This window comes from Bombus pascuorum, chromosome 6 (genome assembly GCF_905332965.1).
Source record: "Bombus pascuorum chromosome 6, iyBomPasc1.1, whole genome shotgun sequence".
Lineage (NCBI taxonomy): Eukaryota > Metazoa > Arthropoda > Insecta > Hymenoptera > Apidae > Bombus > Bombus pascuorum.
This window is the reverse complement of record NC_083493.1, coordinates 5663630-5691243: the sequence shown is the minus strand read 5'-3', so window position 1 is coordinate 5691243 and position 27614 is coordinate 5663630. Positions and strand designations below refer to the sequence as shown.

At 38.6% G+C, this 27614-nt stretch overlaps 1 protein-coding gene across 2 annotated transcripts in view; it reads right to left on the bottom strand.

Annotated features, from left to right (window-relative positions):
- Positions 1–27614, bottom strand: part of LOC132908185 (semaphorin-1A-like) — a 395917-nt gene that overhangs the window by 6382 nt on the left and 361921 nt on the right. For both annotated transcript variants that reach the window (XM_060961947.1, XM_060961946.1), the window contains exons 10-13: positions 8676–9024; positions 8013–8095; positions 7828–7926; positions 7111–7395 (exon numbers count right to left, since the gene is read on the bottom strand). In XM_060961947.1, the coding sequence (XP_060817930.1) occupies positions 7111–7395; positions 7828–7926; positions 8013–8095; positions 8676–9024 (816 nt within the window). The remainder of the gene's footprint in view (positions 1–7110; positions 7396–7827; positions 7927–8012; positions 8096–8675; positions 9025–27614) is intronic.

Here is a 27614-nt window from a genome sequence, read left to right as displayed (position 1 = left end):
TGCAAAACTATTAGGATTGTCTGAAAATACAAAAAATCCTTGACGGAGTCAGCATAATATCGCTGTTCGGAAAAATGATTCCGGAAGAAGCATTAGACGCGCATGCAAACTATGTTATGCGGATAGAAGACGTCAAACGGACCGATCAAAGACACGGGAGAATTTAAAGAAAACAATAACTTCTTGTCCAAATTGTCCCGACTAACCTCAGCTTTGCTTCTAAGTTTTACATTCTAAATAAGTTTCTTAATAAACCATTTTCGTATTACTTGTATAGCAATTTGATAGTTTTATTACTTTCTGTGAAAAATCTTTTCAAATACCTACGACGATCCTTCGCAAGTAGTCAAATAAGCGTCACCCGAATATGGGTGACGTGACAGTCAAAAAAGGTTTCGACGAACATCGCGACAGTGTTTCACGAGAAATGTCACTGGCGGGATATCGATGCAGCGGCACTTCTCAGCGTATAATCGGCCGGGCAGCTGTAAGTATCGCAAACCCGTTGCAGCCGATTAAAATTAATCCGAGCGGGCTGAACCATTTCCGCGTGTGGATTTAAGAAACGAGCGCAGCTAGTTAGAGCAACAAGTAAGACTCGTTTGGACCGGTGATTTTCTCTCTTATTAAACTTTCACCTCGATGCAGACGTGGCAGCGGCATTCGGAGGAGCTTCTTTAACGCGCGACGTGTCCGCACGTTACCTGCAATAATGGCGAGTACCTTTAGCCTTAAGAGGCAATTTTCTTGCAGCATGTGCGTCTCGAGTTTCAATGGAGCCAGTCTTTCCTGCAATTTCGTCTCGTGGATAGATCATGCGACCGATAAAAGAGTAATAGGTCAAACTAGTTGCCGAACACAAGCCTACGCACTTTGCATCGCCATGCGATCGGTTCCATGGAACGTAAGAGGATTGAAGCTACGAGTGCAATTTTAACGGTCTGTGATTAACGCGCTTTAGCTCCGTACATTGCGTGATCGTGGTGAGAGTGACAGGATTTATGGGATTATTTGATTTAATTCCTAGATTTTGATAACAGGTCTAGTATTTACTTGAGACATTTTGTTAATTTCTTTGTTACTGCGAAAGGTTGCACCTATGATTTTCCGTGTATAAATTTCCGTGATTAATTAATCGTTATGATTACCTTGCTATCGAGATTCGTAGGTTTTATAATTTACAGGTTTTATCAGGGGAAATATTTGCACGCGTAGTACTACCGTTATAACTAGCTACGTGAATTATTATAAGTTGGAAAGCAAGATTTCCGCGATAATGGATAAGATTAGATTTCGCTCTAGTATATTTAGTATCAAGAAAATGCGAAACAACATTCGTTCGTTTCAAATTTTACGTAATAATCTTAAACGGGATGATTCATACGCGTACGTAAAAGACGCTGCCTCATTCCCGTAAAGCGACATATAAATACTACCTTCGATTCTACCTACGAGTCAGCCTGACACAACCTCACAGGCAACAAATCATACTCGCAAACGTACTTCGGGTCTCCGTAGTAGAGGTAAAAGCAGCGTCTGATTCACTGGCTATCAATGCCGGCAGACAGGGCGAAGCTATCGAGCTACCAGCGAATTCGCCATTTTGTCACGGTGTTGTGACTCACACCGGTGATCTACACCCCGTAGAACGCGTTAAACCGAATGTCACGTCATTTGCGGTCGTTTCTAGGCCAGTTACGGGGAAAAAGTCGATTCCATTAGCGGTCGAGCGAACCAAATAGCAAAACGCAAAGGGTAACGCAACTTGCAGTCGTTCCGTTCGCACTGACACGAGCGAAAGCGGGATTTTCTTTCGTAGAATGCTTCTTTGTAACGTACTTGAATCTTAGACACCACAAAAAAGATATAACTTAGAAAACACGAAGCTGGCACTCCGCTGGGGGTAGCCACCCCATGCTATATTTATTTTATTTTATTTTTTTTTATTTACCAATGATATATAACACTTTACCAAATGTCCCTCAGGACAAATTGTAAAAACTAAAATAAAATAAAAAAAAAATCACAAAAGTCGATATTCTATGGACAAATGATTTAGCTTGACGTAGGTGACGAAGGTGAGCTAAGTTATAGAAAATAATGAAACTCCGTTACAGCATGATTGCTCGTAAGATGAGAAAGTATACGTACATCTAACTGTGCTTTCGAGACTATAGCGGTATTTCGTGGTGAACAGCGTAAGAGGAAACTCAGGAATTCTATGTGATGAAAACAAGCGAAGATAATAAATTGGGCAAGAAAATTTGCGTTTGAGAAAACGCTATTCGATTAGCCGTAGAAAAGTAATTCTGTACTTCCGATGTTACATTCTGTTTCGCTACTTCGATAATTCTAAACCTCGTTAAAACGAAGGAAAGTTACCACGAGAAGTCGTAGACGGTTTTGCCCGTCAACGTAAAACAAGCAAACACGACGTGTAACGTTACCTTCTAATCACCACCGTGTTTCCCGTTCGATCGTACGGGAAATCGATTTTCCCCGTGACAACCGCTCCTGGCTGTGCTCATTGTGATCCTGTGATCTGGAGCACTTTTAGCAGCGGTGAACGGCCAAGTAACGCTCGTTAGGAGCGTATCGGACGACGTAAACCGACGCATAAATTCCAATTTATCCTGCAGGCCAGACGGTACACATCTGACGCTGTTGCACGCCGCGCCGTGTCGAATACCATAAATCGATTTCAGGATACATTTGCATCGGGCCGATAGCCCCGTTATCGCGTCTACGTATCTTCTAGCCCACAGTGACCAGTCGAAAGAAGCGTATCGTCAGTTCTACATCGCCTGCTACCGGTGGAATCGAGTCTGTTGCAAGTAGCTTTCAATTGAACTGTAAAGTTTCCAACGCCTCGCGAGTACTTTGAAGAAAACACACGTATTTTCAAGTAAACACGAACCTAGATAAGTTCCAGCTCTTTATAACAGTATTTTGGCGTGTTTTGCTAGTTGTATTCGCGAATACGCGTCGAATTCGATTCCATCGCTAGACCGATTGCTATCGGCTATTTGCCAGCTGAAACATCGTGCGAGCTATCGCGAGAAAAGCGTACGGTGAACGGTGATGAATATAGGGAAAAAAGCGAAAGAAAACTGGTCGATTGAAATGGACGGCCAAATAACAAAATATATAGTTGTTATGGCTACGATGGAGGAAGAAATCACGTTTATAAACGGTCGCGATACATCCACGTAATACGCGTCCCCTCAACGTCGCACGTGCTACTACGTCGCTGGCCGATGCGAATTTGATTACGACAGAAATTGATGGCCGCTGATATAACCAGCGTGAAATATGAATATGCTGAAGCTTATAAGATCGTTCGCGAGCGTATAAAGTAAATGTAAGTTTGAAACGGTCCTTCTCGCGTCGCGCTGCTCAGAAATACCGCTATATCCGCTAGATGGAAAATTCGTGGAGATATTCGCACGGTTCGTTTTTAAGATTTCAAGAATTTTTCCTGTTTTCTCCTTTTCTTGTTACTTATTTATTTACTTTTTTACTTTTCTTCTTTTTCATTTCTGACAAAAATTAGACAAGACCTGCAACCGGAGTGGAACGGTAAAATTTTCAACTGCGCCCGGGTGAGTTTAACCCGAGAAATTCTTCGGTTTAATGGACAAATTCCTGAGAGAAATTCCGTTTAAAAAGTTAAAGCGACGATAGACATTTTTAACATATCTTGTTTAGACGGTTCTTGTCTTGTCATTCTTTTTTCTCGATTCTACAAACATTTTTCGAACTTTGGTTCGCTTGTACCATCGCAACACGAAATGAGATATTTTGCACTAAATTTAAGGATATTTGTAGAATTTATTACAAACGTTTCTAGGTAATAGATGCTGACAGCGACTAATCAAAATAGTTTTCCTCGTTACAACAAATATCTTACAATCTTCCGGATAATAAAATTCTACGGTTAAAATCACTCCACTTCTAAGGGGATTTGCACATTTTTACAAATTCTCGGTTTTAAAAGTAGAATTTTTACGGGCAAAATGATTCTTCCTTAAAGGCCTAAAATTTGTCAGGTTTCGCATCTTTTGCAATTTTTTCCCCAAAAGATTATGTTTTATGAGTGGAAGTAAGTACAAAACCAAAAGTACGATGCAGGCAACATAACGTTATAAACTAGTAATCAGTAGTACTTTCAGTAGGAGATTATTCACACACGTACATATCCGTTACGAAAACATCTCCTTTTAAACAGCTCCTTTGATCGTAATTTCTCTTTCTCGTCGTCTGAAATAAGATCCCAAACCTACTTTAACTATCTATCTTGTTTAACACTTTGACTGTCACGCCGAAATCACATGTTTTCGCTGAGGACGCCACGGGAGTATTTTTATTATTGAAAGCATATTATGACAAAATAATAATAAATTGATGATGTAAGACAACATTCTTCCCCAATGGACCGTTTATCTTATTGGTGGTCAAGGGTGACCACCGTGGCGCCTTAGTAATAGTTGATAGCGACGTATTATAACAAGGCTTCGTTTATTTCAACAACCATTCGCATTCGTTATTTCGTCGTAAGCAAAATGTGCAGAACATATTGTTGAAACGTGTAGAAGATACTAGGCTGAAATGGTAGAGGTCCGCAAAGAAAATTATGTTTGTGATAAACCAATGGTAATGATAGAATACAACAGAGGAAAATTTGCTGTAGATTTATGAGATCAAATGATAGCATATTCTACACCACATAGAAGAACCCTCAAGTGGTGTATAAAATTAGCTTTAGAGTTATTGTTAAATACATCAATTTCAAACGCGATGATACTCTATAAACAAGCAACAAAAGCAAAAATCAAGGTATCAGATTTTAGAATGGCACTCGCAATGCACCTTACACAGTGCTATTCGCCAGAACCGTCGAATATACTTATTCGACAAAGATAGCGACACGAAGTCCAGAAGAAAGAAGGGCAGGCGTACCTGGCACAAAAATTTTGAGTGTTGTAAAAAAAATGTTAAACAGTTAGGATCAAAAATTGCTAAGAATCGGACCAAAAAGGTGACCACCTATTGTCCACAAGGTATTGATGTGCCACATTTATGTTTAAAGTGTTTTAACACAGTGCATCATTAGATGCAGGATTTGTTCTCATTTTTTTTATTGATGTTCTAATAAAAATGTTCAATTCTTTAATGGGACACTTTTTACTTCAAAGTATCTTCTATTTATCGTTTATATTCAAAATGCCCTGACTGTCAATTTTCATACAATTTTTACAATTGTAAGAAGTTAAAGCGTTCCAGTCACCAATGACCACCTTGGCGTCACAGGAGAAACCGTGACTAGTCATGTATGACCAAGGTGACAGTCAAAGTGTTAATCGACAGCACTCGATAAAAAATTAAAAGGAAATTTGACCAACTATATTTCGCTATTAACCTTCGCGAATGACAAAGTATACCATCCACACGAATTTGCCAACATTTTCCCCCGAAATTCAAATTACGAGTCCCTCGACTGCTCAACGTAACGTGATCTACGAAGCCCGAACGATACCGCATTCATAACTGTATTCAGAATCGTACGGTTACGCGGCAAAGGCGTTGAAAATTCCTCTCTAGGAAGCGTGTTTCATCCGGCGAGCGAAACTTCTCCGTCGAGACCTCTTCGAGAGGAGAGGCTGTGAAACCGATCAAGGAGCGTGGCGAGCCAATTCTCACGGATAGCTTCCCCGGCATTTTAGCCTCGGTGTAAACGCGAAAAACCGGCGAATTTAACCGTGCCATGGCTAAGTAAGCGAGCTACCGTCACGCTCGTTGAACGAGGAAAACTCCTACACGATTCATGTGGCTGTGTACCGTGTAACTTTCCAACAATCCAGCTTCCAGTCAAAATGCCTTGGCAAACGTCGAATCGAGTACCACTTAACCCTTTCGAGACGGGCGGCATAATTACGTCTAAAAGGTAGCTTTTAGCAAAATCTTTTTTATAACTTTTCCTAACAACGTCGAGACCTTTCGAGGTATACACAGTATGTTCGATTTAACCCTCTGCCGGGGTTTCTATGGTACACGTTACTATTTTTCTAATAGAAAATACTATTAGAGAACGCGTAATATAAAGAAGCAGAAGAAGGTCACTTCTATAGAAGGAACCTTTAATCCTGAGCGAGATAAACTGCGTTCGATAATTTATTCCAATGTTTATACAGCTGGAGAAACTGCCAAGATATTAAAAGATCGAATTGCATCCATTCGACGAGTCTCTTAGAACGCAATATAATTCGTCTAAAACGTTTTTTCGTATAATCAATAGGTAACGAGTTGTTCTAGATAATAATAGTTTTGATTGACTTACGCTGTATACCAGAGGGATCTAATTCTTCTAACGAATAAAATTTACACTTTTGCAGTTCAGTAAATTGACATATAGCATTTTTGATATTATCTCCGCAAGAAAATTTGTTTATCGGTTAAAAACGTCAAAGTGCTGTAGAGAGACCATAATTCGATTGTGCAATATCTAGTGAATATGGAGGTTGTGCGATGACACTTTCCAATCTAATTCAACTAACTTTTTCGGCGTGATCTTCGCAAAGTGGTCGTGCATCATCGCGCTATAGAATTACGTATTTATTCTTTTTCAGCGAAAAGACGATAGGCCCTTTTATTTTTATCTTTTATCTAGCCGTCCTTGATTAATCGTTGTACGGATAGATCTCCTGTTACTGCGTTTTTAGTATATAGGTATCATACCGTTCTGCCAAATTGAAAGCGTTAGTTTTTTCTTTCGTTTAAATTCTGCTTAGAAACTACCGTTTCTCGCTTGTTACGAGAACCTACAAATCTCACAGAGACTCGTCGTATTAAGTAATCGTTGCTATCAGGATTGTCAATCCTTTGATAAAAAATAAGAGAGAGACAGAGAAAAAAAAAAGAGAAAAAAGAAAGAAACCAATCAGCGTGAATTCATTGAAAAAAAAAAAAAAAAAGAAAATGGAAAAATAGAAATTCAAGCGAGAACGACAAGTTTACATTAGAGACGCGTCGATAACGTTTTATAATCTCGCGAGAGATTGAGCTTTAAATGTCTCAACTCAATTAAGGAGAGTTTGCGTTAACGGGAATTACCTTGCTCGTAGCCGCAGCCCTTGTGTCTGCCGTTCATAATGTCCTGGAAGAGGGTTTTGTCAGCATCGCTGTCGTGCAGCTTAGTCGACACGGCCACACACAGATTCTTCGTAGCGTCCCAAGCACAATGTGGATCCTGAAGTGCAACGCAAGACGCGCAGGTGACCGCCGCTGCCGCGTCGCAATGATGCAGTGGTACCGCACGAATTTCGGAGTCAGCAAACACGACCAACTTGCTCGCCTCGCCGGCCAGGTGGACCACCAACAGATCCTTGATCGCTTGTCCTGAACGTGAACGGAATTGGACGCTTTAATTCTCGTGTAGGGATTAAGCACGAAGGGATATCGGTTCGTAGTTCGGAAGAAAACGTGTTTGCTGCGGTTCGTGCGATGTTATCGGTCAACGTTTCACCAATGTTGGAAATTTGATCAACGAAAATTACTTTAATAAAAAGACTACTTTAATATTAATTAAAATTAAAATTAATATTAATTAAATTAATTAAAATTTGTAATACGTATTATTAGGATTTTTGTACATGGTAATTCAACGGTTTGATTAAATTCTTTGGCTTAGAATTAGAACATAGATAATGTGATTTCCATAATTGGATCGATGATTATCGGATGTGGAACGATCGAACGTTGAATTTCACGAGGCTCCGAGCGTTTCATTTGCAGGGCAAAAATGCGTGGAGATTTTCGAGGACCGCTTACCGTACTTGAGCACTTGAACATCGCTGACGATGACCTGGCTAACGTTGTTCAGAGAATCCGGCGCTCGAGTATTAAGCGCTTTGAGAACTCGGCCGTCGTCTGCGAATAATTATGAAATTATTATAATTAAATGCCGTGCGAGTGCTTTTGTTTGTTCGCCGTGGTGCACAATTGCGGTAACTCACCTGTTCCGACGTACAGGATATCGTAGGCTTTGCCATCCAACGCCTTCACTTGAGGATCCACGGCGACTTTGGTAAATCTGTAACTGGAATATGACACTTCGGTTTGATCGTCGCTCTTTCAAATTATATTCCAACATCGTACTCTTACAATTGGTATCATTTTCGACACTCCAAATAATTGGAAACTCTACGAGATTACGTTAGCTGTGACTGTACCGGAAATTAACGTTGAACAAGTTGCGTTGCCATTTTGTATAATTCCATTCATTTAGCAATCTTGCTTGTTATAGTAAGTTGTTACGAAGCAATGTTTGACTTGAACATAAAGTTAGTTGCTGTCTAGTTCGCTTTCCGACGACTGCTGCTACTACTACTACTACTACTACTACTACTGCTGTTGCTGCTATTAACAAGTGTTTCGATAAAGTGGCTATCAAGCAAAGATATGTTCAAATATTCACAACATATTCACGAAAATAATAACGTTTATTCGTCTTCTATTCATAGGATAACTCGAGCAACTTGGAGAACCAAGGAAAGTATATAATTCCATTAAAAAAGAAAAATGTATAGATATATTTAAGGAGAAAAATCCTATTACGACAAGACAGCGCTTCGAATCACAAACAAAGAAATGACGAATAATGAGCAGCAAGCACTTACTTGAAGCTGACTTTGGTTATCACAGGTAATGAAAAGAAGGATTGGACCGCATCGTCCATGAGGGGGTGCGCTTTGACGAAATTTACGGTCACATCTGGAAGTGTCCTGGAGTCGTTTACGCATGCACCGGGTCTAGGCTCGGGCACCTTTTCCGGAAGTACTCGCAACCAATTGCTGTTTATGGTTTCTTGTTCCTTGAACGCACCCTGGAAGACTTCGAGGACGTTCTTCATGGAGAAAGCGCAGACGGCCGAACCGCCGATCGAGTTCACGGGGGTTGTGAACACCCCATAAACCAAACGGGCACGCTCGCCGGCGTAAACTCCTTCCGTGACGTCGCTCGTTGACTCTGAAATAATTGTAAATCGCTCGATAAACCGCTCGTCCTCTATATATCGCGCCTTTCTTTGCTTCGTTTCACGCGTGGCTCACGGGTATCGATTTTCGACCATTTTTCCACCGATTTAGTTATGTTTCTTATTCCAATTGGTTGTTTTTGTAGCTATGTAATTTTTATTTCGCTGCTTCTCTCTTAACTAAAGGTCGAATTGACATTTTTCAATTTAGACAAATGTGTTTTTTCTTTTTGCAAGTTTCTCTGTGAGGAAAGAGTTGCGCGAATATCTTACGGTATGGCGAAAATGAATATTTCTAGAACTCTTTGCGTTACTATTCATTGTAATACAAACGTATTCAAAGCTTCTTATTCAATATAGAACAATATATTAGCTTTACTTTGTGTGACGATGTAATCAAGTAAAATTACCAGTTTCAGCAGTTTATTTAAAGGAACAGTATCACAAAATCAGCTCCTTTTTAAAAAGGTAACAAATTTCCTTGAAACTTTCCCTAACATTGTTTCCTTTAACGTTAACAGTTTATTATGCAACATACGAAAACCTGTTGTTACATAATTCTATTACACGTTTTAGAAGAGTTCAATGTTCGAAGCACTTCGAGCATCATAATTTAATTATTATCAGTACCTCTACTCCTCTACTCCACGTTACCGATGAAACCAACATCGCGTAATACATATATATGTATGTAGATACGTATACATATATACTATACACTGCAGAAGGATTAAATTCTACGTACGGCATTTTAAGAGAATTTCAATTTTCGATTAACTGGTTAGGAGGGTAGAAATTATTAATCAACGATTGCTACACGCAGTATACGCACGGTACTGTACTCTGTTAATGCGATACCATCGTTAAGTGATAATAATAATTTTGTGTCGGTTTGTCCATAACGCGCATTATAAAATTAGTATCCTTATAAAACTAACAGTTCAAGTGGGTGGTACATGCGAGAAATTGTAATTTCCTGGCTGCTAATAAGGTGTTAATATTAATTTGAACAGCGACCTCTTGCATAATGGGGTGAATGACGTTACGCCATAGCGTAATATCAATTATGCTAACTCGTGTGTGTATATGTAGGAAAACATGTCCTTTCCGAGGCTGTTCCGCTCCCCACGTAAAATGTTAATATAACATTTTCACGTATTCGATTTAATTGAAAACCACTCGCTAATACGTCGTTGGTTAATGTATTACGAACGCTATAGATCATTTCATCATTCATGTTCAGTGTCATCGTTGAAACATTGAAAATTACTAATTTACATTAACGCGATAGTTCTTGTTAATTAAGCGGACACGAAATAACAGCGGCCATATGTTTGTTCCTGTGAATTAGTTCGCAACTTTCAGGGAAAACTAAAATTACGTATTACCGAGGGTCACTGTATTTCACCTCAATACTATTACACACAACGAGGCGTTCTATTTTGTGTCTTTTAAAGCAATTTTATAATTTTTTACAATTTTACAATTCGATACGTTGTCAGTTAATCCTATTTAATTAGAATTCTTTTATTTATCTACTTGTGCGTTTAAACATTACGCTATTCTTACGTAAACCATTCTGTTCTACAAAAATTCTGTTACTTTAGTATAACATTGTACTGTTATACCACTTTGTAGCCATAATTTCCTCTACTTGAACTTGTAAAGACCAAAACGGATAAGGAAAAGAAATTGAAGGAAAGAACGAACGAATGAATGAAGGAAGGAAGGAAGGAAGGAAGGAAGGAAGGAAAGAGGCAAGAAGTATGAAAAAGAATCGATGTCAAGTGGAAAAGAGCAATCGTTGCAAAACATAGGATCGAGTATGACGTTAAAGAGGTTCGCCTAACGAGTTACCCTCACAGCCCGCTTGCATAGACAAAAATAAGGATCGGTCTCACAAAGAGCTCTTGAGTCATCTTAAATTCAAATTTGCCCTTAATGCATAGTTCGTGTGACACGAGCCGTGCCTTGATGTTAGCCTTTAAATCACGGACGTTTCGAATCGCTGCGCTAGTACACCGGTAGCCGATGATGGCCATTAATATTAAAAATTCTCCGGGAACAATAACGTTAAAGAACCGTAATCCAAGCGAGCAAAGACTGAATGGAAGTCGGTTGAAAGGAAACGTAGCGAAAGTTTTCTGTCACTTGCTCGTTAATTCCGCACGAGCGAGGCTAAAAACCATTAATGCGGCTATTCTTTGGGGGGCATTAGCACGAAGAAAGGGTAATTCGTGTTCGATAAAACATTGAATAAAACGTCGAACTGACGTCTCCCGGTTACGATATGCTGGGAAAACTCCCAAAGTGCTAGCTTCCAGAAATGACCAACATTTTATTGTTCTTTTTTTTTATTGTAGGTATATCGATTTGAAAATCAACTTGTTATCAGAAAATGATATTATCGTTTAGCTATATAATTAACAAATCACCAAGCATTGTCGTGCTTATTGGTACAAACACGTTGAGATAGTCGGAGCGGTATGTATAGGTATTACTTTTGTGTAATTAAATTTTCTCGAGAATTAAGTTTCCTACGTTTCGTATAGCAAGTTCGACTAATTCGAAATAATTTTACGTGAATTTTAATACGATTTTTAGCGAAGAATTATCCACGTTTTACGGGAAATCGAGTTTAGTTTATCAGAGTTAAAAGTTTAGTTTCCTTTGCTCTTCTGGCGCTCGACTCATTCTTGTGCAACAGTTATCACTCGTTGGCCACCATGTTTACAAATTTCTCAATTTTTGCTGCACTGGATTTACGAGTTTATTACTCGTAGTAAACTTCCCCGGGAACTAAGCTAATTTCGCTAGAAAGTTACCGCTAAAGGCCAGTGTCCCAGTTTCTATCAGCTTAAGAAATCACCTCGGTGGAAACTCGGAATGACTTCGTCAAACTAATAAGGAATTTTCAAAAAACGTGTAATATTTGTTTTTCTCTCTTTCTCTTTATGATAAATGTTAACTTTTGCATATTTCTTATAAGATTAATGAAACACTAAGTACCAGACTTTAGATAGCTACAATTTTTAATCATTTTCTATTATTTGCTATTTATGAGTTTCGGCATGGTACACCATGAGCTGCTACCACATGTCGGAATGCACTAGCAAATTACTTTTGAAATTCGACGATTCTCGTAATTTCCCGAATATTTTCGAAGAAGAAACCGGAAGTGTCTTATGTGCCGATATTTCATATAATAACCGATTTAATCAATAATAACGGAATCTAGAAAACTCAATATCCCATGTGTAAGTTAACTTGAAAGCTTAACTTTTCTGAGTATACACCTCTGTTATCGTGAAAATTATTATCGAGTAAAATCTAATCGATGAAAAGATACATAAATTTTTAGAATTCTAAGCTTGGAAAACCGTAAGGGAAATCACGACAACGGATAGTCACATTTAACAGGACGAAACGTCCACAAGTGCTCTCCGTGGTGCGATGAATTCAAAAGTGAATTTTGCGAGAAGGTGCGAAATGCAAAACGGTTTTCCACTGCTGAAAGAACTCGCCATGCCGTGCACGTTAAGCGGAATCATGTAATTACAAATTCGCCGACGGAAATTCGGGAAAAGCAGAAGCTGGAAGGATGATCAACGGGCTGAAAACGCAGCGACTTCGAGAATGCAAATTGTTGTTCGTTTCTTGTCAAAGCGGCAAGCACCTCGCTTTCAAAGTTGCGCGCTTAGGGAAGCAGTTTTTAGTAAATACACTGCTAGCTTTAATAAAGCTCCGCATCCTTGATCACGAAAACACTCGACCAGCTGAATAGACGAACTAAGTTGAGGCTGCGTCAGTGTTACCAGGTTTAGCCTCTTTAAAAGGTTCGGTTAATTGTTTTCGTTTTTTATAGGGTCCGGATTTTAAAGAACGATGCTAACCCAGCGCTTCTATTTTTATTTAGTCACAGGTTGATGGTATAGATCGATGAATTTTAATTAATTCATTGTTCCGCTATTATATAAGTAGCTCGAATAGAGGAGGTAAGTATGAAGTAGGTACGAAGATACCTACAAAAAGCGTTTTTCAGTTGCTTTTAAACTTTTCAAATTATTTAAAAAGTTTGCACGATATTTTAGTGCTTACTTGAATTCGCTTTCGACCAATACACGTTACAAACGCTCGTTCGGCGTTTTAATTTATATTCTACGTAATCCTTTAAAAATTGAAAAGTTCTTTGTGATCCATGTACAGGTAACACTATATAGGATTTTATTGTACACGTTTATTGCGTTTAAAATCAAAAGTTGTTCGTAATACGTGGCACGGAGTAAAAAAAAGTATTGTTTTTACTTCCTAAGGCTTCGATTAGCAACATCGAAAAATTATAGTGAGCATTTTCTAAGCGAATATATGTACTAAAAAATATACTACTAAAAATCTGTAAATTATTAGAGAGATGTTCGTTTCTCTTGAATATTTAAAAGAAAAAGATGATAATGGAAGTATAAAATTGTATACGTATTCTTTGCGAAATCCACTAGCGTGCAGAGAATAATGATTTCTGTTTAACAAAGATGCGAATAAAGCTACTGGATATTAAAACTGTTTGTTGACAAACGCATGGTACGTGAATACTAGTTGGATGAAACTTTTGAATTTTCATCTGTGACGAAAAATCGAACGGAATGAATATACTAAACCAACAAAATGAAACCACCTCGTACGTTTTCGCAATATCGTATAACGTTCGAAGCGCAAATAATTTTGCAGGGAAAGCGAACAATCCGAAATAAAGATTTATTCGCGATTATGTTTATTTCACTTTTATAGATCTAATATTTTACGCGAGGAGAAGTCACTTTTCCTACTAGTTGAAAAACAAGCACTTTCTCGCGATTCGACGTAGGTAGCGATGCAAGAGGAAAACTTGTCGTAAACTCTGATCCGTATGTGTTTCCTTTCCGAATTTCAGTCTAAGTTCTTTTCGAAATATGTTTTCCAAGTCGGTGCTTTCTAAACGTCCACGTGAGTTTCCGTTCCAATGTTACGTAACAAAATGTTTTTACTCCGACCCAATGGCCCATGTTAAAACTCCTCGCCAATACATAGGAGGCGAATATACACGAGCAACCGTGCTACTTCGGAAATCTTCTTCTGCATTCGACAAACTTTCCACGAAGCCGATCAAACATGTATGTCACTCATCTATAGAACATATTTTCTTTCGGACCTCCTTTCGCTCGTAATCTGAATAAGTTCGTTTAACCGAGATGCAAATGTGTCTTTTACAATTATAGAGGGGACATTTTTTTCTTAATTCATACGATCCTCGAAGGAAGATAAGAATGTTCCGACACTTTCGATTTAAAGCAGAGGTTACAAGGATAAATTCTTAATCCGATGATCTTTAATATGATAATACGATGAACTATGATCAATCTAGGTACTTTAATCGAATGGATAATACGCGCCAATAATGTTCGTGCATTCACCGATCTTTTTTTATCAGTCGCCTCACTTTTTTAACACGTTCAGGCCAGCGTGCGCCATCGGTGGCTCACGCTTGAATGTTCCATCGGACGGTGCGTACCAGCAAAAATATAGTTCGTTTAGTGACCAGAATAAATAAGCCATACAGTTGAACATTTAAATAATGGAAATTTAACGTACATTAATTGAAAAAAGTAGGATTTATTTAAAAAAATAACCATTTAATGTTATTACAAGTACGAATACGAGCACAGGAATAAAATAGCAGCACTGGCGTGTTAAGCCAACTCGTACTTCGTTTTAGATTCTTATCTGTTCCATCTCACTGGTTTATTTATCACTCTGTATCTCATACACGTACAATGTTTTTTACTAATGGATTTTTCCCATCAATAAACAAATAAATTAATTAATTAAGTAAATAATTTTTGGAAACAGGTATCTCACTGTTTGAATCGGGAACGTAAAATGTTTTATATTTTGAACGAATTTATTTCATTAGAAATGATTTTATACTTTCGGCTATACATCGAGATTCAGTTTCGTGCTGCACAGTGTTACTAACCGCTACAATGCACGAAATTACGAAAATTTTTCCCGCTTTTAAACTGAGAAGCTGAATATATTTTAAAAATGATTAGCTTGCGAAATGCACCGATTGATGAATTTACTTGATTATATGTAAGCAAATTTAACGAAGCCCCGAAATACTGTACGATATAATAATGTACTGTACGATATAAATATATTATACATATGCAAGTCCATACTTGGTATTATGCTAATAGAATATTAATAGAATATCCGTAATTATATCATTATTAAAACGTTAATCTTGGTTTCGTTCATTTACGAGTATTTTGAAAATTCATTTTACGATTATCATGGTTATTCGCTGAAAATTCTAGTTGTGAGTGTGTAAAAATAATCTTCGGCTTTTCGCCGTACGATAAATCTGTACGTGAAAGTTTGCGTGGTATTGGGATGCGGTATTTGCAAAGGAACGACGTGTGTATGAGCCGGTTAGTTCTTACTTTAAATAAGCCACGCGGATGAACGTGTGGCGTACGATCGTGAAAACATTGGCGAACAACGAGAGAACCGACTGGGAACGTTGAAGAGGCGAGCGAACGTGGCTTTGTCCTTGTTGCTCGTCTCTCGTCCATTACCCTTCTTAAGTTTAAAAGTCGAATAAGCCAACCAACTTCCGCTTACGTTCCTCTCTTCGGAAAAGCACGCGTGAAAGTGGAAACTCGGCTACGTTGGCGAAAAACTTTTCGTCGGCGAATTATTCTTCCCCTTAAAATACGATAGGTGATATTTTTTCGGTCGTTCGATTTTAGTCAGAGACAAAGCATGGTCGAAGGAAGTTTGTCAAATTCACGTTCTTTCGGTTATCGATGAGGGTTCTAGCGAGATCGTTGGTGAAACGAGTAATCCCTTCGCTTTTTCTTTCCTTTTGAAAGGCAGTTACAAAAGCCGAGGCTGATGGAAAAGCAATTTAAGAATTCGTACACTCGTCCTAGTTAAGTGCCAACGTATCGTTCTAATATTTGCCGACAGGACAATTCTCAGTCGTACAAGATGATCACAAATATCATCGGCTATTATATAAGAAAACAATGTGGTCACCAATATTGACTTAGTTAATTAAAACTTCGTGCCAGTTGAGGCTTGAGCTATTAACACTCTGACTGCCACGTCGAAATCACATTTTTATTATTCAAAACATATAATGGCAAAATAATAATAAATTAATGATGTAGACGACATTCTTCCCCAATGGACCGTTTATCTTATTGGTGGTCACGGATGACCACCGTGGGTGCTTAGGTAACAGTTGACAGCGACGTATTATAACAAGGCTTCCTTTATTTCAACAAATCATTTGCATTTGTTATTTCGTCGTAAGCAAAACGTGCAGAATATATTGTTGAAACGTGAAGATGAACAGAAGATATTAAACTGAAATGGTAGAGGTCCGCAAAGAAAATTATGTTTGTGAAAAACCAATGGTAATGGTAGAATACAACAGAGGAAAATTTGCTGTAGATTTATCAGATTAAATGATAGCATATTCTATACCACATAGAAGAACCCTCAAGTGGTATATAAAATAAACTTTAGAGTTATTGTTAAATACATCAATTTCAAACGCGATGATACTCTATAAACAAGCAACAAAAGCAAAAATCAAGGTATCAGATTTTAGAATGGCACTCGCAATGCACCTTACACAGTGCCATTCGCCAGAACCGTCGAATATACTTATTCGACAAAGATTGCGACACGAAATCCAGAAGAAAGAAGGGCAGGCGTACCTGGCACAAAAATTTTGCAGAGAGTGTTGTAAAAAAAATGTTAAACAGTCAGGATCAAAAATTGCTAAGAATCGGACCAAAAAGGTGACCATCTATTGTCCACAATGTATTGATGTGCCACATTTATGTTTAAAGTGTTTTAACACAGTGCATCATTAGATGCAGGATTTGTTCTCATTTTTTTTATTGATGTTCTAACAAAAATGTTCAATTTTTTAATGGGACACTTTTTATTTCAAAGTATCTTCTATTTATCGTTTATATTCAAGATGCCCTAACTGTCAATTTTCATACAAGTTTTATAATTGTAAGAAGTTCAAGTTCTCCGTTCTCCAATGACCACCGTAGCGTCACAGAAGAAGTCATGCCGGTCGTATATGACCAACGTGACAGTCAAAGTCTTAAGCAAAGCCCTCCGAAATAGCTACGTATATTACGTTACGCGTCGTAAATCTAATCAATCGAGAAATCGAGGAAAATCTGTAAAAGTGAAAATCATATCCGATATGACATCTAAGTACATACGCGGTTTTGGGTGACTATATTTTCATCAATTACAACGAGGCAACGACGACCGTTTAAATTCGGTCAGAGGAAAGTTTAATCGAGAGAAAATCGCTGATCCACGAACTTGCCGATCAGCGATGCTTTTCGTTAGATAATTCCAAATGGGCGGGGGTTTCCCTTCAAGGCGTAGATAGACTTTATAGTTATGATAGTCGAGAGGGTACGGTCTCGACTATTAGAGACCACGAGTAAATAGAGTTTTCTGACTAAATTGTAGCCGCTGTTAATTCATTTGGCGAGGCATACTTTATTTTGACATTTCCCATGTCAAGTCATTTCCGGATTTAAATTCGATCCTCTGTCGATTAAGGTTTTCATTGGAACGCGAATAGACTTTATAGCGGTACAATATCAGCCGAACAGAATCGGTTTTATCGTATGTGAAATACATCGATGATGTTTCCTTCCTTTGACACATTCGAACAGCTGTAAGTTTGTGTAATTTAATAATATCGATTTCTACTTCTATCGAGCTAACTAGACGTTTCTCATCGTATGACAAAGTCTGACTTATTTCGTGCACGTCAAATTCTGCTTTCATTGACTGCAGATCTACTTGCAAAATATTTCGTTTCTTTCTTTTTGCTAGTTCAGTCGCTATCGCACAGCAATCAGTATCGCAAGCAAATTTCTATTATCAAAAGTTGCATGTTTCGTAGTAGAATCACGGAAATATTGCAACTTGTACAAATAACACGTTTACTGAAAGTGTGACACAGCTACGTTTTTTTTTTTTTATTGAAACAACGTTGCTTTTTTAAAATATTCGACGCAAAGATACGGCAGACATAGATGAATTTGTTAGAGTTAGTTCTGCATATAAGAGGTAGTTTGCGTTGAGTTCTCTTTGACCTATAATACATCACGTGCATTAAAGACGATAATTAAGTATTGATTAAGGCTGTTATGAAACGTGTTGTGATAGTATTTAATTACAGAAGGTATCGGTTAACTCAAAGTCTCTCGTAAATCACGGAGTAGCGTGTTATAGTAATAATTATCATTTTCAAGATATAACGGATCTAACATCAAGAGAACGTTACGACAGGCTGTTTTCGACTCCCAGACTCGATCCTGAAATCACTTTTAATGTTTAATCCTCGATTGCCAATACGTTCTAGGAAAAGTAAAGATTCAACAGCTTTTTTGGTGCTCGCTTAAACTCAACGATAACTGGAAATAACTGGAGCGCGGCTAACACCATTGACAAAAAACTTTCAGGTAACAAAGGTACATATTCAGGCCAGAGATCCGGAAAATTATAGAACTTTGGTGATACGTAGAGCGTATATAAGCAAATATGCATAGACTTGTAAGTAAATTTAAATACGCGTATTAGATATGCGTGCAATGTTTCCGAAAACTTGTTTCACTAAGAAAAACGAATTCAACCGGTATACGTTCCATGGTAAATTCCACGAGTCGTGTATGCTTTTGGTAGTTTTTTATTGAAAGGATTTCCACTATTGTTCCAAATTCAACAGGAACAGTCGAGGAACAAAGATACGAACGGTAGCTGTAACCGATCGAACGTGAAAGAAATTCTACAAATTCTCGCGCGAAATACACGAGTCTCGAATGATTATACCGATGTTGAATTCGAAAAAACGCGTAAAAATTTATAGCGATTTATTTATTTGTCAGAAATATTTCAAAATTTCGAACAGATTTTTAGGAAGAAAATATTTGTGATTAGATTTGTAATTAGAATCGTATAAACACATAAGAATCGAATATTAAGGTAAATCGGAAGTGGTTTGTTCCTTTCGAAACGAGGAAATTCCACCTTCTTTCTGATATAATGACGAGGACGAAAATCGCGCACCGACAGGCTGAGTAGCTGGTTTTCGCGGTGAAACAAAAATCGATGGAATATGCCTGAGGCAGGCTTTTTAATCACGATATACGCCGTAAAGGATCACCGATACCGATATTTGTTCTACGCGTTTTCAAAGGAAAACTGATTAATTCCAACGAGTGCGAGCGCGTGGCATTCACGCGTTAATACGTTATAAAAGTACGAGTTTGTCAGAGGAACTAGATGAGCTTTTCAAAACTGGGCAGCGAGACAAACTGCATATTTGAAGATCGTTTAATACATTTTTGATTATTTTAACGAGTTGCAGGAAAAGTCAGCCGTTTTCGGTTACCTTCGTTTCGCGATCGTGAAATATTGTGACCCGCGCGTAATGGGACATCGAGGAAAGAATCGTGATATAGCTTTAATTAATCGCGTGTTTTCCTTTCCGCGATGTATCTGTTTTCGAATTTTCAAGTTACCATTACTTGTATCAACGAATTTAATTTTTGCGGTACTCCGTAAAATTTGTTATGGCTTTCGAGTATTAAAATACCGTGGGAAGATATTTTCCATTTAATCTTTTACCATCTGTAATCACAATTCTACAACGTAAAATATTTCTGAAAAAATATCAAATTACCTTTGCACGTTCATTATAAAGTAACGAATATCGGTAATACAATAAAAATATGAATTCAATTGTAGAAATTAATTTCTATTTATTAGGCGTGTATCATTGCCTGCGTTATGAGAATAATTTCATATTATGAAACAAAGGAAAGCAATTCCATTAACGATACAAATAACAATTACGTACTATGTTTCCACAAAGAACTAAATTATTCAACAAATTGATATTATTTGTATCGTATTGTTGAATTTAATACGAAGAAATTTTTGCCCACTAAACTCGCTCGTTATTTTCCCACAAGTAATGTCATTAATATTCTTTCCTTACATAGTAAACGTGTCGATGGCACTACAATGACGCGTGATATTCAAAGGGTTAGAGATCATTTCCATAAACTTGAAAAGAAACCGCAATCCCTTATCGTCCTTTCGATTACAAGTATAATACCCTATACGTATATCGATCGATGGCTTCGAGCCATAAAATAGCGTTTCGAATTTCTACTACGATCTTCTATTTCCTTTTATACCGGCATTTCGTTAAGGACCGAAATTTTCCCAGAACATATCGAATTCTCGCGCTTGGCTCCACCTCGGTACGAGTTACGATCAATAAAGAAGCAGAAGTTACAGCTACTTTGCATGCACAAGTATACTAATGATCTCTTTATTTTAGTTTACCCACGTGCCACCTACAAACCTAGTTACAGCTAGTTTCATCCGGAAACGAAAAAGGGTTGTTGTTAAGCTTTTCGTAACGGTTATCTCTGTCGAAAGTCAGTAGTACGCACGTTTGAGCGAAGCTCGTGTTACCACCGATCATCGATCTAATCGATGGAAGACAATCGTCTTCTTAACACTTTACCGATCGATAGCCGATTAATCGCCTTTTTGTCGCCGACAATCTTTCTCGTTATTTAAGCAATAATTTGTTATTTAGTACCAAGGTATCTTGCTCAGTTACGTCAGTTGCGTTGCCCTGTAAGCTCCCACAGGTTTATGTCAATTTGAAAAACTTACCGTTTGCGATGAACGGAAAGAATGCTATTGGAGAGTCTAAACCGAAACAGAGCCGGCGCCAGGGAGAATCTGCGCCTGAGTTGCCGGTCGGACGTGCATATGTTGAACCGCTAGCGGTCGGTAAAGTGTTAAAATTATATTCGCGATGTGCTCGTCACGGAGATTGTTTGGCGGCGAGCGACCATAGTCGTGGGAAGGAGAGAGTTAAATTTTAGGAAATTCTTTTGGAAGCTTGTTCGATTTATCCGGAAACCGCGACACCTCGAGCTCGTTAGTTTTACGTTTCTTAGACGTACCGTGTTTCCATGCCCCAGGAAACGTATTCTCGCGCAACTTCTCTATCCGCTCGATATGTCCCTGCGGCGCGGCGGCTCCTTGTCGTTCCCCGAGAATTTAATCTCGTATCGATTCCTCGACTTCTTGGTTTCCGGCGCTGCCAATGTCGCTGGATAATCTATTATTTCTAGCGTCACCGTTGCACCACTAATCTCTTAAAGACGATTAAAAATCGACGAATGGTAATTAGGCGACTGATGGATGGCTTCGGTGCATGATTGCTACAGTTTACTGGCACTTGCAATTAGAATTAGGGGTGAAAGATCGAACGTGTTTACTTATAAACTATCTTCGAGTGCAGCGTCTGGATACCACCATTTGTAGCTACTATCGTAACGAATACCGTCGACATTAAATAGTTTCTGTTGATTTTTACGTTTAAACAATCACGTTATCGAGAAATGAAACGAATGGAGTTGCGTGCAATTTGTAATAGCAAAGATATGCAATTGATATATCTGATTAATATTAAAATAATAAATACGATTCAACTTTTCTGTGCTTATCACCAACGCTAATTTATCTACAATTTAATCGCAATTTATTTGAAATCTATCCACGATTTATCTATAATAGCGGGAGAAACGAACGAACGTATGCCGGTTGACTTGTCAACCGTGTCCAAGTCTCTCTTGGCAGCCACGTCGCTATTATGCTACGAGCTAACGATAGCCAGATGTAACATTAACGAAACGAGTTCAGGGCTATCGTTGAAAGTAGCTCGAATTCCTGAGCGTTTGAAAATTTCAAGTTGATAACGAAAACAATGACGGCTAGACTCGGTTGCCTTGGTACCTAATTGTTATGCAGCAATAACAATCAGCCGTTTGATAAGCTGTCGCGTTTAAATAATTCTCTCGCTTTCATTACGTGGAACGTTGGATTTTAACCCTCAACTTAGGATCGCATCGCGTAAAATATAGAATGCATCGTTAAAAATAATATAAAAGAATGGTAAAATTTAAACAAATTACTATTTAACATAGCTAAATATAAAACTAGAAGATTTGGTCGTAATGCAAAGGAATTCTTTGTCGGTGCAGGATCTTGGTATTCTTCTCTCCTCTGACTTCAATTTCGCGGAACAACATCAAATTTTTAGAGACATATAGTGTTTTTAGAATCTTAGGAGTCATTGCAAGAATTTTTAAGTTCTTTCGAAATGGCGGTACTCTGGTTTTATTTCTTTGCTTCCCTGGTTAGGCCAATGGTTGCATAGTCTGTTCAAATTCTGTCCACATAAATTTCTTCGCCTGGTTGTCCAACATTTTGGGAATCACATTCAGAGACTTCCACGAACCTCAACTGTTTCGAGTTCAACATCATCGTACATTGTATGGCTATTTTAGTTGTTTCAATAGTATGATGCAAACATGTCAATAGTACACAAACATATATCTAGTGATCTTTTTTCCCGCAACCATTTCGCTTACTTAAACACCAACGATCTCGTATATCCTTTTAGATCTTGCGCGTGTCATTGTTTTCCTTCCTATTTCATTAGTTAGCAATTCTTGGTATCTAAATTCTATTTAAGCGCGTGCTTGGTTTTCTTTTCTCGTTTAATTACGTATTCGTCAGAAGCAGCCTTAGCTATTAAGTCCCTAGTAATTATAAAATTATTAATGGATCACTCACTTGCTTGCGTGTCTTTTCTCTTTTGTATTACTAATGGTATTTCCGTCACATACGATGTAACGAATAAAGTAAAATAAAATAAAAATTAAATAATCGGACCAAACCGTGGCCAGTTATTTACGATGCAAAGATATCGATTAAGAGCTATAACAAGAGAAAATTGATCGTGCGAAAAACGATTTACTAGAAAATTTCCCATTATGTCGAAAATATTCACTTAGGAAGAAAATACATTTTATAAATACGCTTTATAGATTATTGAATCGATATTATTTTATAAAAGAAACGCGTTACTTTAAACGCACGTCGAAGTTTATTAAGATGCATAGTATAATAAGTGCAATTCGCGCTTGGCAGACTGTCGATTAAAATATCATTTATTAAAAACTTTCCTCCGTGTATGCACGATACGTAATAGCGAAGAAGGAGGAAAGTTTTCAATTTCTAGTTGTGAGAGAAACTCGAGTAGAAGCAACGTGCATCGGAGAATTAAGCGAATTAAAAACGGTAAGTGACACGAAGCTGAAACTTTGTTCACGAAGAAAAACTCAATGATTTTTTAGACAAGATGTTTTCTTATCGAGAAATCGGTGTATCGTTAGTTTTCATTAAAATACTCATAAGGGCTTTTAATTAAAACTATAAGCATTTTCTTTTCATTCGACGCAACGATACCGAGCAAAAGCTTTCATAAAATTCATGTGAGTTTTCATTCAACATAAATCTATATTATTCGAAATAAATTGCAATTGCCGCGAACGAGCTGTGGTTAATACAGCGATTAACTATCTCGAGCGAATTGCAATTTTTTTTTTTTATTATTTCCAGTAGAACAAATGTTCCGATATATATGTGTTTAACGTCGATCTGATTTCTGTAACTTGTATAAAATAAAATTGTTATTTTTAGTCCTTGCCGGGGGAATCGATGTTTCTATATTAATCTTTTTAAAATCGATCCAACATTTGTAACTTACAGAAAAGAAATTACAAACCCGATAGTCTTTCACATCTTCGAACTTATATTTCTATAATATTTAACGTAAGAATTTCCAGGTATTTTTTTCTCCATCCGAATTATATAATAGTCACCTTTCAAAGCTTTCGCGTAGCTACAATTCTTTTGATTTTACGCTTTCTCAATGTCTTTACGAGTCAATAGAGAGTGCATTGATATTTGAATAAAGAATCCTTTAAAATCCCGCGAAAGGAGATGATTCCGTTGCAAAGAATATCATACACAGAGCACCGGAATTGTTTTCTTTCTGTTCATTTCTAGACTATAGTAGCGGAAAATGTCTTTATGTTAATTCCAAGAATGCCCGAGATATTCCTTACTCAGCTCTTATCTGATATTTCTTTCCCGTACTTTGCTTTCTTACGCTTCTTATTACTTATCTTCAGCTTCACGAATGGTAACACACTGCTTATTAGCTTGTTATACATTTTTCAATATTACATCCAGATAATAAGACTCTGATATCGCAGTTGTAAATCTTGTTAATATTCAAGCAATCTATATATTTAACTTATTAAGTTTCCCCTTACATTCTTCCATATACCGTCATCGACTCTGTAAATCGCAACGCATTATCCATAAACGAGATCATAACATCGAAAATATGTTTAAGACTCAAAGGATTTTAAGGTTTCTGTTCTTTCTGGACAACGTTCAACGCCAAAAACCGAAAATCCTCGTAGCTATATGATCCGACCACCTCCTCCAAACCACCGCCATATTCGACCGAAACCGACCAGTCCATCATCAACGATTTATACAGCCAATCTATCTCCCGCCGTTCACCCAAAGCAGCAGTCTACTCGTAGTCGTTTCAACGTCGGTCGCCCGGCGGACAGCTATTCTCTTTCCATGCTGCCCATGCCGTGGCGGTTTATTTTCCCGCGTACCTTTATCTATCTATCCGTCTATATTTCCCGGTTGGTTGCCCAGCGGCCACGTCCGACATTTTTTCTTCGGCCGTCATCTGGAAAGGACAGCAACGCCGAAGGGGGTCGGAAGGGAGTTGGACGGGGCCCTTCGGCAGCCAGATGAGCGTAGGACGAGGCAGACGGCGATGGAGGTGGGCGTGTAGGTTGTCCGAGCAATCGGCGGGATAGTCCGGAGCTGCGATTTGGCAGCGATCCACCGGCGGCTCTCCGAGCTGGACCATAGCCAACTTTCCTCGGCCGGATAGGGATTTTGGTTCGATGTGCGGCGACAATATTCTACGTTTATACGAGAACCAGCAGTCTGTGTCTCCCCTCTGCCACCCTCTGCCGCTCCGGAGCCGCGACGCGACGTGTCTCCCGTCCACACGGTTCGTTCGATCCTGCGGGTCGACGGTGCGCGGAGCGACCATTGTGTTCCGCACTCGAGGCTGCTGCTGCTGGTTCATTTCGCCGCTGCTCCATAACCAACCCAGCCGACTTATCGAGTGACAAAGTACATAGGCGCGCGCGCGCCGAGCTCTGAAAACCGCTGAACGTGCCGGTGAATATGTACCTAGAATATGTACCACACTGATGCGAGATGAGGAGACGGGGAGAACGACGGAGATTCCGAGCGTGATCGTGGAACTGATGGCGAAGGGAATGCGTGTCCGACACCGCGGGAACCGAGCTTGATGGCTCTTCCTCCGGGATCCCTGTCGGGGCTTCCGACATGGTTCCCGTTAGGGTTCTCTGCTCTCAGGTTTTGCCCTCCAGAGACACATTTTCGAAACGCCTTGATTCCTTTCCTTTTCCTTTTTTCTAGAGGTGGAATTTCACGTGGAAAGGGAGTTTATTCGATCCGGCTTTCTCATTGATGTTTTCGATGCATCGTCTTCGTGTTGATTTTAGAACAACACTTCTGTTCTTCGTTTTTTAAAGATCCGACGAAGGGCTAGGATTTTGTCCGCTGTGTGCCGGTTCCGCTTTGTTCTCTTTTCCTCCTCGTTTCAATGGCTATTTTTCGTTCGAGATTGTTGCAATGAACTTTAAAAGAACTTCAACGTTTTCTTATTTTTTAAAAATTTTTTTTACCGCGTTTGTATAAAAGCGTAAGAATAATAGGTAGTAGTTAACGATGAAAGATAAGTATATTTCACGTATATACGAGTAACATTTCAAAATAAATCAAATATATCCTGTTAATATTTTGGATAAAATTCGATTTATAATAAAACGAGCAACGTTTTATTACGCATCATATGCGGCATGTGAAAACTTAATTATTCGATAATTGGATATTAAGGTTTTGTGTTGTTTTGTATTATACGCTTGAATATGTGTATTGTGTATTTTGTATATTTCAGTGGATTTTATACAATATTATTGACGCTCATCGAGCGCTCGTTCAAAGCGAAACAAAATAGGTATCAATGTATCGGACGTCTAGTGCCTCTTCATATCTTTCCGTGCTTTTTGGTATTTTTATACAGATGTCGAAATACAACTTTTTCACCAGATACGTAATCAATTTCACTCGCGTTCAAAAAAAGATCTTCAAAAAATCAAAAACAGGAAAAAATTATCATCGTATTCGTTCCTCTTTTTTTTTCCACTCTTAAATAACCGGATTAATAAACGCGGTTAAAGATGAAATTTCCTTACGCGTAATTTACGAGATCGATGGACCAACTTACGAAACGGTAAACGGTGGCCTAACCTTGAATAACTATACGAAATGCTTGAAAGTTGCCAGTAATATCACCGTTGAACCCGTCTTTCTTCCTCTTATCTGACGTTTCACCGAAACTAATCTCAGCGTACGTTTCAGATAACGCTCCGAACGACACGTCTGGTCCACAGTATAGTCGCAACAAATTCACCTCGGTTCTCTCGTTCAATTAACTCTTGACCTCTTTCGAAGGGGACTTGGAAAATTCGTTGATTAAAAACTTTGTTTATGACACGAGATATCCGTGCGAGTGGCTATCAAAAATGAAAGCTTCAAAATCACGTTCTCGTGATTTATCCGCTCCATTGGTTCTTCGTTCGCGCAGCAAAAACTCCAAAAGCATCGTAATCTTTTGGTAATGCATCGAGCCAATCGAACAATATCCGTCTGACAATAAGATCAGCCACTTTGCTCTCGTCAATTTGTCGGTCTACAGCGGCCATCGCGAGTCAAACGTTTATGACGCTTTTAACGCAGGATCGTAAATATTTGTTCAATCGAGTAGCGTTCTTGCGACGCAGCAATTTTTTTCCAACTCGTATACAAGTTCGTAATCGTAAAAGAGTTACATAATCGCAAGTTCCTTCTATTTTTCGCTATTCCAACGATTTTCATCTCAGCGATTTTGTAAAGAGCGTCGCTGCTGATTGATTCTCGGTGGGAAAGTGTTATTCACAGCAATCGCTTCTACCAAACAAGTACTTGACACGGCAAACTCTCCTTACAGACACCCAGCCAGCATTCTATTCCATCGAACGATAAGGACAACGTGAAACTAATCGGAGCGGACCCAGCAAACGAAATGAGACGAGCAACGTAACAAAGAAAAATCGTTCGGTTGTTATTCGCGTGACGCAGCAGAAAGATATTAGGCGGTCGGGAGGCTGTATAAAACGAGGGCCGACGGAATGATAATGTAATAAGTGGCGGTGATAAGGAAAACTAGTTTGGCCGGACGAGAAGCGCCCTGGGAAATTGGTGGGTCAGCAAAGGAAAATCGCTGAGCAAAAGCGAAAACGGAAAAGAGGAAAGAGCAGAGCAGGGGAGGAGGATGGTGGTGAATGTAATGGATATTGAATCGAGTACGCGGTGACCAAGCAACGAATCAAATCCATTTGCTCGTCACCATGTCGTTAAGTTATAATTGCACGCTCCGCTCCGATCG